Source organism: Hyla sarda, chromosome 5 (assembly GCF_029499605.1).
Source record: "Hyla sarda isolate aHylSar1 chromosome 5, aHylSar1.hap1, whole genome shotgun sequence".
Taxonomy (NCBI): domain Eukaryota; kingdom Metazoa; phylum Chordata; class Amphibia; order Anura; family Hylidae; genus Hyla; species Hyla sarda.
The window spans coordinates 268,525,912-268,539,046 of NC_079193.1; the positions used below are offsets into that span (position 1 = coordinate 268,525,912).

Below are 13,135 nucleotides of genomic sequence, written 5' to 3' on the forward strand. Positions count from 1 at the left end.
AGTCTGTGTCTGTCAGAGTCGAGTGAAAGTCACACATATATAAGACTATACTGTACTATATTTAGGCCATATCAAAGCATAAATCCCAAACACAAATAGTGCTAAAACAGATAAATGTTGTGAGGGCAGGCGTATGGTTTGAATATCAGACTTGGAGCTGTAGATGAGCTTCACTGATATGAGATAATTTAGAGCCAACCCTAATAGGATAAGGTACAGATGTGATTTTTCAGTCATGTGACCTCACATGTATTTAGAGCCATACAGACTCGTAGTTAAAACATGAAGAGATCATATTTGAATGGCGGGTGGTATGGAACCATCAAGATATGGAATAAAGGAGATAATCTTGCCCCCTAAAGATGGAGGGTCCCTCTGATGACTGCGCGGATAGACAACCTGAAGGTAAGTGCCAGAGTTAGGATCACTTAGCATACCGGACCTGTATGGTACCATCAGAGCAGACTGATGTTATCTTCTGGTGGTGTTAATCATAAGCCACGAGGACGCTGTTTATCTGAGCTGTCATCAGAGGGACCCTCCATCTTTAGGGGACACCATTTGTGTTGGGGATTTATGCTTTGAAATGGCCTAAATATAGTACTGTATAGTCTGACACTCGACTGACAGACACAGACTCCCTTACTTTACACACAATTTTTTACTTCTCTGGACGCCTATCAACCTGTTATTGTGTAACATTTTAGCATTATCTATGTGGTACACCATATCTCTCTGTATCGTGATTACTGTGGTTTCCTCTTATCCCTGATGATCCCCTGTGATGTTAGGGGTGAAACGCGTTGGCAAGAGAGGCCTGCCACTTTTTATTGTGATTGTATCGATGTTGTTGTAAATTCATCCCTCTCCCCATTTCCACACCTAAAAATTAGATGTGTTCTATGTATTAGGACCTATATGCTAGGGCATCACCTGTACCCCATTTTCCCTACCCCTAATTGCCGTTAGTGTGTACCCCAATCACTATTATCTAAACATTATTTAGTAAAGTTAAAGTTACGTTTTATCTCAGCCTTATTGGGGTTCTTTAAGTTGGTACTATATAATATATTGTCACCAGGGGTTAAGTATTCTAGTGGGTCCTGGTACCCCCATTGGTTGCCAGAAGTGGGATTACTAATGTGGTGTGTGTGTGTGCAGATTGTATAACTAATATTGTAGACTTAAATTGGATAGCACACCAGTATTATTTAAGACCTTTTAGTAACATTGATTATTTGCTTTAGACCTGTTAATTTGTTAGACATTGAGGCATGTGGTAAATGTTCTAAATTACCAAATTACTCCTTAATTGCATGTGACGTGTTCCTTAAGGAGGGGATTTATTACGTGTGTAAAACATATATTCTCCAAATATGTTTGTGGATTATATTAATATGTACATTGTTTATCTTAATCAGCCAATCAATAGAGACTGACTATGGGGCTAGAAATGTGTCCCTGAAGTATGTTATACAACACATGGAAGCTACACCAAAAATAACTAGCTATGCAATGCTTGGCCTTCAGAAGTGGAATAGCAAGTTAAATTCTTCTCCACCTAAGCGCCCATTCTCCAGGTGCCATATTCACGACTTCATACTGCTCAACGTAGACCTTACCCAGAATGTGCAATATGACCTTAACAGGTTAGTAATGTTAGTAAAAAATGGTTAGTCTAACCATTGGTCTCCTACTTTTCACTGATAAACTCGTGCATTATCAGATAACTATTTTTAGAATTTTTCTTTACGTTAAAATAGTTTCATTGTTAGATATCATTTTATTCAGGAGGGAAGACTTATTTTTCTTTTTTTTTTTCAAATTAACCAGTGCCAGAAAGTTAAACAGATTTGTAAATTACTTCTATTAAAAAAAATCTTAATCCTTCCAGTACTTATGAGCTGAATGCTCCAGAGAAAGTTGTGTAGTTCTTTCTAGTCTGACCACAGTGCGCTCTGCTGCCACCTCCATCTGTGTCAGGAACTGTTCAGAGCAGGAGAGGTTTGTTATAGGGTTTTGTTTTTGCTCCAGACAGTTCTTGACACTTACAGAGGTGTCAGCAGAGAGCACTGATCAGACTGGAAAGAACTACACAACTTCCTCTAGAGCATACAGCAGCTGATAAGTACTGAAAGGCTGAAGATTTTATATAGAAGTAATTTAAAAATCTGGCTTTCTGGCACCAGATGGTTTGAAATTTTTAATTTTTTTCCTCCTGAGTACCGCTTTACTGTTTTCGCTATGTCACTTTGCATGGATTGTGCTGTGTTTGGGCTAAAATAACTGAATGGGGTCACGTTGCAACTGCAACCGAACAGTAGCAAGAAATTCATCGTATGTTCATAAGCAGGTAGCTGATTTTTAAATGGAACTCTGTATGAGAAAGCCACACGTCAGTCTATCTGCATTGTTAAATGACCATGTATGTTTTATATTTTAGATATTTCTGTGAGGATATAGACTTTAACCTTCGAGCCAACAGTGGGGGGCTGCTGATCTGCCGCTTCAACAACTTCAGCCTCATGAAAAAGCACATTCATGTGGGAGGACATAAGGACTTCATTGTTAAGCCCAAAGTTATGGTATGTATGAGACTTCTTACCTGTGTAATGTATTTATCAACTGCTTCTTTAATATTGGCACGCTTTACACAAATAATTTTTACACTTTTGTTTCAAGTTACCTGTATGTAATTGTTGCTTGTTTTATTTCCGCACATGAAAGCAAAGTATGTTCTATAAAAAGTTACTTTTTGTTTTGCATTTTCAGTTTTGCTAAATCTGGTATAGATGACGAGATTAATAGTTTGTAATTTTGTTTCTTCTAGATCACAGAAATCACTGCCCCTATTTTTCCTATGCAGTATGTGTGTGCCCCAGACAGTGAGCAGACACTCTTGGCTGCACCTGCTCAGTTCCTCCTTGAGAAGTTTCTTCAGCACAGTTCTCCCAAGCTGTTCCCAAAGGCTCTTCATAATCCAAGGAACCCATTACTGGCTGTAGATTGCTACTTAAATTTAGGATCTGAGGTAAAAACAAAATTGGTAACCCAAAGGCTTGTTGACATAAACTCTTCACCATCTTTAGGGGGGGGGGGGGGGGTGGGGACATGTATCAAAAATTTTACCCCTGTTTTGTGTGTATTTTTTTTGCGCATGTTTTGGTAGAGCATGTCCTCCAGATGTGGCCGAATCGGGGTACCTTGGAGTGACATCTATAGTACGCATGGATTTATTAACTGCGTACTTTTCCTTTACACCAAAAATTTTGCCGCAAGAGCTTTTTTTTTGCGCAAATATGCGCCATCTTGGACTTAAAGTAGCAAGATGCTCTAAATCATCGATTCTATCTTCCAAAGAGTGGATTGAGGAGATTACTATATTTACCCGCAATTTATGAAGCTCATTGTGCTTGATTGATAAATTTAGCACTTCTGCGCATAATTTAGAATTTGGGAAAAGGGGTAAACTGCTTCTACCATACACAAATAATGATACATGTCCCCCAGGGTGTGTAATACTTGTTTTCTATTTTAGGTGTCTCTTTGTTATGTGAGCTCCAGACCACACTCTGTGAATGTGAACTGTGATGGAGTAGATTTCAGTGGTCTCCTCCTCTATTTGTGTGACTCCTTTGTGTGTGCACCAATGCTGAAGAAATTCAAGTTTCTTAAAGGTATGTGATATCTACTACTTGAATTTTTTTTAAACTGAGCTCTGAAAATGCAGCTTGTTTGTTTCTTCCATTAGGAGACTAGTGTAATAGTATCTAATTGTTGCTCCATTTCTTTCAAAGGTGCCACTCTCTGCGTTATTTGTCAAGACAGGAGCTCCCTCAGGCAAACAATTGTACGATTGGAGCTTGAAGATGAATGGCAGTTTAGACTGCGGGATGAATTTCAGACTGCGAACAGTATCGATGATAAACCACTGTATTTCCTTACTGGGCGACACATTTGAGCTGCAAGGAAAATAATTTTATAATGTGCCGAGATTAAGACTCGACCCAGCTTGAAATGGATCATGTGCAAATGACTTGGGGGTAATATATGAATACTTGGACTTGCCTTGTTAAGAAGAAGCTGTTCTCCTGACATGGATATTTATGGACCATTGAAGTCTGCAGAGCTGTTACCTGGCTGGCTTTTAAAGGTCTTTTTAAGTAAGATACTTTGGACTTTAAAGTTCTTGATCACAGAATCTCTTGAAGACTTTTTCTCAGGGGTTCATTATTACCAAAAATTGGACAGGGGCACAATCTCTTCCTGTGTCATTGTTGATAATTTTATATTGTGAACAATATTTTTTTCAATCAATCATGTCTGAGTTTGTCACAATTAATAGTCTACTATTCACATTTAATTCAGGTTGCTCTTTACTAAAATCCACTGTGAAGTCTGCACCAAATTACTGTCCCTTATGTTGCATTCTGATATGTTGGGAGATAAAATTACTTACTATTAATAAGGCATTAGAATTTATATAGTAAACCCTTCGCCAATTGGCACAACAAAACAACCAACATCCAGCCATGGATAGTTGCTAAAGGTATTAATTCTGTAGTATGACCCCTTTATCTGGCTTCTAAGCTCTGCTTCTTAGCCTTTTTTATTTCAGTTTTTTCCTAAATACCACTAATTAACATTTCTTATCAAACAAACTAAACAAAAAAGACAAGACTTTAGCCTCCTTTTATTTCATTCTTTCATATGCCATTCATAACTGTGCACCATTACACACAGAATTCGATTGACATGCCAAGATTCTTTGTTCTGAGATCCACTATAGTTGGACATGGTCTGGTCTATCAGCTTGGGATATTGAATATTGGATGTATGTATAAGGATTATAGGTATGCAGATGAAATTAAAATGAGGGTCTCAGAGTAGCCGTTCTAGAGATGAGTGAAGTTACAGTGATTTGATTCGTCATGAACTTCTCGGCTCGGCAGTTGCTGACTTTAGCCTGCATAAATTAGTTCAGCTTTCAGGTGCTCCGGTGGGCTGGAGACTCTCTCCTAGGACTGTATCCACCTTTTCCAGCCCACCAGAGCACCTGAAAGCCGAACTAATTTATGCAGGCTAAAGTCAGCAACTGCCGAGCCGAGAAGTTTGTGATGAATTGAAACACTGTAACTTCGCTCATCTCTAGCTATATTACATAACATCCACTTCTATCCTGTCTTTATAATTTTCTGCTTTTTTTTTAAATAGTTATCTTTACATACACAGAACCAAAGTAGGGTTAATCTGTATATGGTAACTTTGATGTTTTGTTGTTGTTCCTTTTTTTTTGCCATTCCCCGTTTTCGTAAAACCTTTTAGCCATTTGCTATATTGAAAAATAGTGTTAACATAAAAGAATTGTTTACAAATTAGAACAAAATATTTAATATATTAGAAGTTTGTTAACTTGTATCATATACTACATCAATTTTGTTGCACATTTTATAAATTAATTTCTATTTTTATCAGTGATTTTTTTTTTTTTTCCCCCTCTGCACATTGATCTTGCCTTTAAGTGTGCTCCTTAATGCTCTTTTCTTGGACTGTTAAAGATCAATGGGTCACCTGGTTGTTTAAAGGACCCTGTTTTAGCGCTGGGATTTTCATAGAAGAATTCAGCATTGAATAGCATAGCCTTTACAATGAAAAAACTATCTCTAAGCTGTATATCTGTATTGTGACTGTATTGTGATGTTTGCAATGCTTTTTCATTATTTTAATATCCTTATGTTAGATTTGTGCCAGCTTTGCCATATGCCTTGTTGTTATGCCAAAACTGGGATTGGATACAAAATAGAGTAAACTTTTTTGGATCCAAACTCTCACACTGCATCTATTGTGTTTGAAGTTTTTTTTGTTGCCAGCCATTCCAGCAGAGCGAGATATATATAGATATATATATATATATATATATATATATATATATATATATATATATATAATATCATTATTTTTTATTTTTTTTCAACCTGTTTTCGATTTGCACTAAATTTATTTGCAGGTTTGGAATAGTCCCTTCTGCAGGACAAGTTGTATTGTGGTAAAATGGCATTAGTGCAGGATTTGTAACATCCCCACAAGCTCTAAAGGTGGTGTTGCTGCCACCAAAGAGCCTGAACATGTTTTGATAAATGTTTCTTTGTAATTATGGCAGAACTTACGCCAACATTGCCTAAGAAAAATGTCCGTAATGAATGTAAACTGAAAATTTATTGTGTCATTATCATGCCTATATTGCTGTAGCTTTTACCATTATTATTTTTTTTTTTTGAGTAATGGAAGTCTTAAATATGCTGCTTCTTAAAGATTGTTCATTGACCAAAAACATGGTGAATTTGGCTTCACTAGTCAGTCTACCTCATGCTTTTTTAACAAGTACATATTTGTTAATTTTATCATTTAATTGAACTGTTTTTGACTGTATTAAAGTTGTTTACAGGAACATGCGACATTTCATTTGTTCACTTAAATATTTTTGGTTGGCTGTTAAAAAAATACAACCAAATTTAAAAGGGTCCTTTTAGCCACAGAAGCTGGCCATATTTAAGAGATTTCAGACTGCCATTTTTGAATTACTTGTCATTAATGATCTGTTAAGGCTTTGAAAGACAATGCCATAAGTTAAAGGCTATGGAGGTTTGCACTATTTTTTTGGTGTTTAGAAATTTCCTACCATTTAGTTGCTATTCAGATGTAGCTTTCTGTGTTAGAAAAACAGTAAGGGCAATAGTTTACAGACAAGCTCAGATAATAGATGGGAGAAAAAACCCTGGAGGAAAACTTATGCATACTGGAGAAATAAGAGAGTCTGTAGGGAAAAATCTTATATGCATAAAGAGAAAAAGTAATTCATATAAGACTTCTTTTTGTTGCTACAGCCTCTACAAAGTTTTATTTTTAATAAAGACATATGGAGAAAAAGGTATTTTGCACAGTAATAAGAAGTACAAAGCAAGAATGCTTTTCATAGCTAAGGAAGACAGTTCGATTTCTGAGGCTTGGTCTGGACTTCTACTAATAGGATGCAGATCTGTCATTCAACTACGTCATCCATTAACCCCCAAAAAAATTATGCCAGATTAACTGCCTTTGATTGGGACCTGCGATTGGTAAAGGTTCCCGAGACACTAGTTCTCAGGGAGAAAAAAACGGTGTACCGAAGCGCTCTCTCCTCTGTGTCCGCTCACTGTTGGAGGTTCCGATCGTGGTCATGTGAAGAAATAGCCAGGCTCAATGCGGTTGGTCAATCACTGTGGATTTTATTAGAGAAAATCAGGATAACGTGTTTCGAGGGGTGGGACCCCCTCTTCGTCAGATCCAATGATGTGGCAGATGTACAGAGGCCACTCATTTATACACAAGAAGCCCGCGAAACTCAACACGAGTTACCGGGTGGAATTAAAATATAGTTTTGTTTTCATACAAACATAATATACATGCAGTGTCACCGTAGCTTGCGGACACCTGGCGGGGAAAAAAAAAACAAAATACCTTAAAGTGCACAAAATCTTATAATCAATCTAATCTTCAAATCCTATATTGTGGATACCAGAGCATAATAGGATAGTTGGCCCGGCTATTCAAATGGGAAGCGGGGCAGGTTAGAAAGACAGAGAGCTGTTCTGTGTTCCGGTGGCATGTGAAGATAGAGATGCGGACGGACCGCGGCTGCTAAAAATATGGGAGACCTCACCCGTCTGATCCAGAGGGGAGCGAGTGTAACATGATATTTTTTCAGATAAAGGGACAATACGTGGAATACACTTTCCCAGTAGAAGTCAATCCGTCAGTATGGTTTATTGGTTTACAGCAGCCTGATGAGCTCCCGGCGCAGCAATCTGCAGTGTAGAGAGACAGACGCATCGGGATCGTGGCTCGTCTGTCATGTGCGGAGCCAGAGGTGAAGCACGATCGTAGCTCCTTCTTCTCCTGTTCAGGTAAGGGAATATTTAGTGGAAGTCGCTACTAGCATATAGCGACTGAGTGCCGAGGACATATTTAGAAAGATGGAAAAAGTCTTGGACAGTTTAGTATTTTAGTAGATTAATTCCGTGGCTTCATTCAATCCATGGGGTTGAAGGGATTCCAATCTATAAATCCAATACGTTTCCTTCTTGCCTAAGGCTTCTAATCGATTAGTGACATGTGCTGGGATGTACCGTATTTATCGGGGTATACCACGCACCGGCCTATAACACGCACCCTCATTTTACCAAGGATATTTGGGTAAAAAAAGTTTTTTACCCAAATATCCATGATAAAATGAGGGTGCGTGTGTGCGCGTGTATACCCCGATATACCCCCAGGAAAGGCAGGGGGAGAGAGGCCGTCGCTGCCCGCTTCTCTCCCCCTGCCTTTCCTGGGGTCTAGAGCGCTGCTGTCGGCCCTTTTCACCCCCTGGTTATCAGCGCCGCTGCCCGTTCTGTCCCCCTGACTATCGGTGCTGGCGCCGATAGCCAGGGGGAGAGAAGCGGTGCCGACAGCCAGGGGGAGAGAAGGGGCAGCAGCACCCATTGCCGGCGCCGCTGCCCCGTTGCCTCCCCCCATCCCCGGTGGCATAATTACCTGAGTCGGGTCCGCGCTGCTCCAGGCCTCCGTCGTGCGTCCCCAGCGTCGTTGCTATGCACGGCGCGGCGCTCTGACGTCATGCGCCGCGCCGTTCAGCGCATAGCAATGACGCCGGGGACGCACGACGGAGGCCTGGAGCAGCGCGGACCGGACTCAGGTAATTATGCCACCGGGGATGGGGGGAGGCAACTTCTCTCCCCAAGGCTGTCGGCGCCGCTTCTCTCTCCCTGGCTATCGGCGCCGGCACTGATAGTCAAGGGGACAGAACGGGCAGCGGCGCCGATAACCAGGGGGTGAAAAGGGCCGACAGCAGCGCTCTAGACCCCAGGAAAGGCAGGGGGAGAGAAGCGGGCAGCGACGGCCTCTCTCCTCCTGCCTTTGCTGGGGGTGTATCGGCGTATAACACGCACACAGACTTTAGGCAAAAAATTTTAGCCTAAAAAGTGCGTGTTATACGCCGATAAATACGGTAGTCAATGGGCATGATTGAGAGGGCTCCTGTAATCCCATTGTGTTTGGTTGTTATATGCCGTGATAGGCCGTGGAGCATGAATCCCTTTTTTATATTACATCTATGCTGGTTCAATCTTAGGTGTAATTTTTGTGTGGTTCTCCCCACATATTGTTTCCCACACCAACAGTTGATAAGGTAAATGACAAACTGAGATTGGCATGTCAGGTGGAATTGCAGCTGAAAAGTTTCTCCTGTGTGGTGGCTCTTAAACTCGGTGCCATGATCTGCTATGGTGCTGCAGCAGAGACACCTTTTTTTGCCACATTTGAAAGTGCCTTTTGCAAGGGTGGTTTCCGTGGTGATCCGTTTAGCTGGTCTCTGTCTTAAGCGGCTAGGTGCTATCATATTTCTGAGCGAGGGGGCTCTCCTGAATGTAAGCCTGGGTTGAGAGGGCAAAATTTCTTTCAGGTAAGGATCAATTTTTAGAAGACCCCAGTGTTTCTGTAATATTTTCCTTAGGTTGTAATGGCCCGAGGAGTAAGTTGTTATGAAACTGCTGTTTTTTTTCCATATTTTGTTCTGTAGGTTTGTTTCCGTTTGTTTGTTTAGAATCACTGTTGGTTTTATCGCGGAGGCCCTCCTGTATTAAAGGAGATGGTACTTGGCCTGCACTGTCTAAAGCCGCCAGCGGCACGGGAATGGATGGTAAACAAGATTCCTGAGTAAGTGCAAGAGCTTTCTGAAAAGCATTCTCTACCAGGGTTTTGAGATATCCTTTTACAGCAAATCTGTTTTTCAGAATCTTCGATTGGTCGAGATATGTCTTAGTGTCCGTACAGTTTTTTCGCACCCGGCGAAATTGACCGTATGGTATGTTCTGCTTCCATTTGGAATAATGGCCACTAGAAAACGGTACGTAGCTATTGGAGTTCAGTTTTAAAAAAAACGTGGAGGTGATGATTTTTTTTATCATGATGAGAAATTGATTGATCCAAAAATTAAATTTCCTTGTCGGAATTATTAGGTGTAAACGTGATACCCCAATCAGTGTTGTTCATTTCGTGGGTCAGTGTATAGATCTGTTCGGCTGTACCCCTCCAAAGGAAGAATAAGTCATCTATATACCTTTTATAGATGACTGTATGTTTGCCAAACAGATTGTTTTTGTAGAGGAATTCCTCCTCGAACTGCCCCATTAAGAGGTTCGCATAAGAGGGTGCCACTCTAGTGCCCATTGCTGTCCCTCTTGTCTGTTGGAATGTTACTCCATTGTAAGTGAAGAAGTTGTTCTTTAGGATAAGTTTCAGGTATATGATTAAGAAGTCTGCCTGATTTGCAGGCATTTTGGTGTCATTTTTAAGGTAGGATGCTGTGCTTCTTATTCCCACATCATGTCGGATGTTTGAATATAGGGCTGACACATCCATGGTCACAAACAGCATATTCTCCTCCCTTGCTTGATCCATTAGTATTTGGATTAATTGATCCGAATTTTTGAGATGGCTATACAAGTTCTGAACGTGAGGTTGGAGTATTAGATCCAGGTAATGTGAGCTGTTGCTAGTAATACTTTCAATCCCAGAAATAATGGGTCTTCCTGGTGGTTGTTCCTGATCCTTGTGCACCTTAGGTAGGTGGTAGTAGAAGGGGATTTTGGGGTTGGGAATCCATTAAAAAGTTTTCTTCTTTTTTGGTAATGATACCCTGTTTTACCCCATCTTCCAATATAGAGAAGACTTTTTGTTTGAGTGCAGGAAGGGGGTTGCTGGTAATCTGCCTATAGTACGAAACATTTCCCAAAATCCTCCAGGCTTCCTGGTCATAGTCGGTGTAATTCTGTATTACAATGCCTCCGCCTTTATCGGCGGGGCGTATCACAATGTTCTGATTTTCCTTAAGTGCCTTCAAAGCAGCACTTTCGTACTTGGTGAGGTGACCCTCCTTTGTGGTGGTCTTAAACGTGCCCCGGAGGCTCTTAAAGTCCTCTGCTACCAAGTCATGGAATAACCTCAGGAGATGGCCTTGGCTTTCCACAGGGTAAAACTTCGATTTACCCTTCACCTCCGGGTGCACCCCGGGTATCGAGGTTGTTTCATGTGGAGGGTATTTGGAACTGACATTTGGCAGCACGAAGTGACGCTGTAATGTAAGACGTCTTGTGAACCTATGAAGGTCCAAAAATAAATCAAATTTATAAGGATGTGATTTTGGGCAATACGATAGGCCTTTCTGCAACAGGTATAATTCCCCCGGGTTTAGTAGGTGGTCTGATAAATTAAAGATTTTTATTGTAGATTCTTTTGCGGGCTCTTTTATGAGTTCCGGTCGGGTGGAGTGCCCTCGTTTTTTCTTTTTGGTGTTTTCCCACTGTGTGTTACGGACCCCTCCTCTTGTGCCTCTCCTAGTTTTCTTTTTGTAGATTTCCCCGGTCTGAAGTAGTCCGTTATTGGCCGGGTCCGATTGTGGCCTACCCCTAAAAAATGATGGACCAGTGGATTATATGGGGTAATTTCTGAGCCTGTCTTAGTTAGTTCTGAACGCTGACATATGTCGCCATGGTCGGTGCTCTCCGAAAGATTGATAAGGTCTTGCTCTGTCGTTCGGTTGCGGCGGTCCTGATCATTTGTCTGATGATTCTCACAAGATGGGAGAGATGTGTGAGAGGATTGGTTGATTTCGGCTGTAATAGTAAAGGTATGTAGAGAGTCCCTTATAGTTTTCAGAAAGGGAACTAGGGCACTATCTCCTGCTGTGGACTTTGTCCACCGGGACTGGTTGTATATCCACAGTGGGGTGGGAGGTATTGATAGATCCAGGGAGTTATCCTTTAGTGGTGATGGGGATAGTTGTAAAATTGGTACAACATCCTCTATATTGAACACTAGATCTTCTTTCAATTAATCTTTCAGACGTTGTATTGAGTGTCTGATGTCCTTCATATGTTCGTCCACTCGTGAATGTGAGATCCCCGGGGTTTCCAGGTTCAATATTCCTACTTTCGGCTGAGTAGAAAGGGGAGTGTTGCTTTTTGGGGTTCTTGGTGGAGGGGTGGTTGAATTCTTGCTCTTACTTGTAGTGTTATTCTTTTGTGTCATGTTGGTATTAGGTTTTTTGTTATTATTAGGTGTATTCTTGGTGGTATAGGCGGAGTTTCGCCATGTACCTGCTCTCTTTTTGTTGTAATTGACTCCGGGTAGTGGTTCCTCTGATGATCTATTCCCGTGGTGCTAGTATGGGAGTAGATCCGAGGCCTCCATGATGTCCTGTTATAGTTATGATAGGGTTTCTTCATTTTCCTGGGAGTTGTTGGTGAAGTTGGTGCAGTCCTGGGTGTAGTTTTGGATCCTGTGTGTTGTGATGGTGAGGACAATTTGTTTTCCTCTTTATTTTGTAAAACTTTATTCTTATTCCAGTTTCTATATTTGTTGCTGGATTTGTCCATCCGATCCCTTTTAAATTTTTGTACTTTTTTGGCAATTATTTCTTGTTGTGCTTTAGAAATCCGTGTGGAAATTTTTTTAAGTGCCTTGTATTCAATATGTGTGGAATATTGTTCCAGGTTAGTCATTAAATCCTGTATCTTACACATCGCACTTGATTGTAATTTTGCCCTCTTGGTTTTTATATGGTTTGAGCATATCAGAGTATTTAGTTAATAAACATTCCCATTCATCTTTATAAATAACATCATCTTTAAATGTGGGGTCAAAGGTTAGGCGTAGCCCCCTTGGCGCAAGACATTCATGCAGATAGATAAATAAAAAATCAATATCTACACTGTGCCTAAGTTCATCCAATAACACATTTTCAAGATCATTAAACAATTCAGTCATTTTAGCTTTATCAGACGCCAGAGCCTCTTGCTCAGAGTCATTAGTGATACAAATAGTCATAATTTGTATATTAAGCAATAAGTCACGATCTATGTGACTTCTTGTAAAATATTCCATTATCACACTGTGCTGCTGGTTTGTGTTTCTAGCCCTTAATCCAGAAGGTAGGGCTTCCTGACACTCGTCTTGCAGGTGCGGTTATAAGGAGTACTCGATATATGAAAAAAGTAGAAACACAAGAATAGCGCAACAATGTGCGGTAAATGTGGTTTGG

At 40.5% G+C, this 13,135-nt stretch overlaps 1 protein-coding gene across 7 annotated transcripts in view; it reads left to right on the forward strand.

Annotated features, from left to right (window-relative positions):
• Positions 1 to 4,632, forward strand: part of GREB1L (GREB1 like retinoic acid receptor coactivator) — a 134,748-nt gene extending 130,116 nt beyond the window's left edge. For all 7 annotated transcript variants that reach the window (XM_056521683.1, XM_056521682.1, XM_056521684.1 and 4 more), the window contains 5 exons: positions 1,422 to 1,649; positions 2,444 to 2,585; positions 2,831 to 3,031; positions 3,539 to 3,677; positions 3,798 to 4,632. In XM_056521683.1, coding sequence (XP_056377658.1) covers positions 1,422 to 1,649; positions 2,444 to 2,585; positions 2,831 to 3,031; positions 3,539 to 3,677; positions 3,798 to 3,961 — 874 coding nt within the window. In that variant the 3' untranslated portion in view covers positions 3,962 to 4,632. The remainder of the gene's footprint in view (positions 1 to 1,421; positions 1,650 to 2,443; positions 2,586 to 2,830; positions 3,032 to 3,538; positions 3,678 to 3,797) is intronic.
• Positions 4,633 to 13,135: the final 8,503 nt, after the last annotated feature.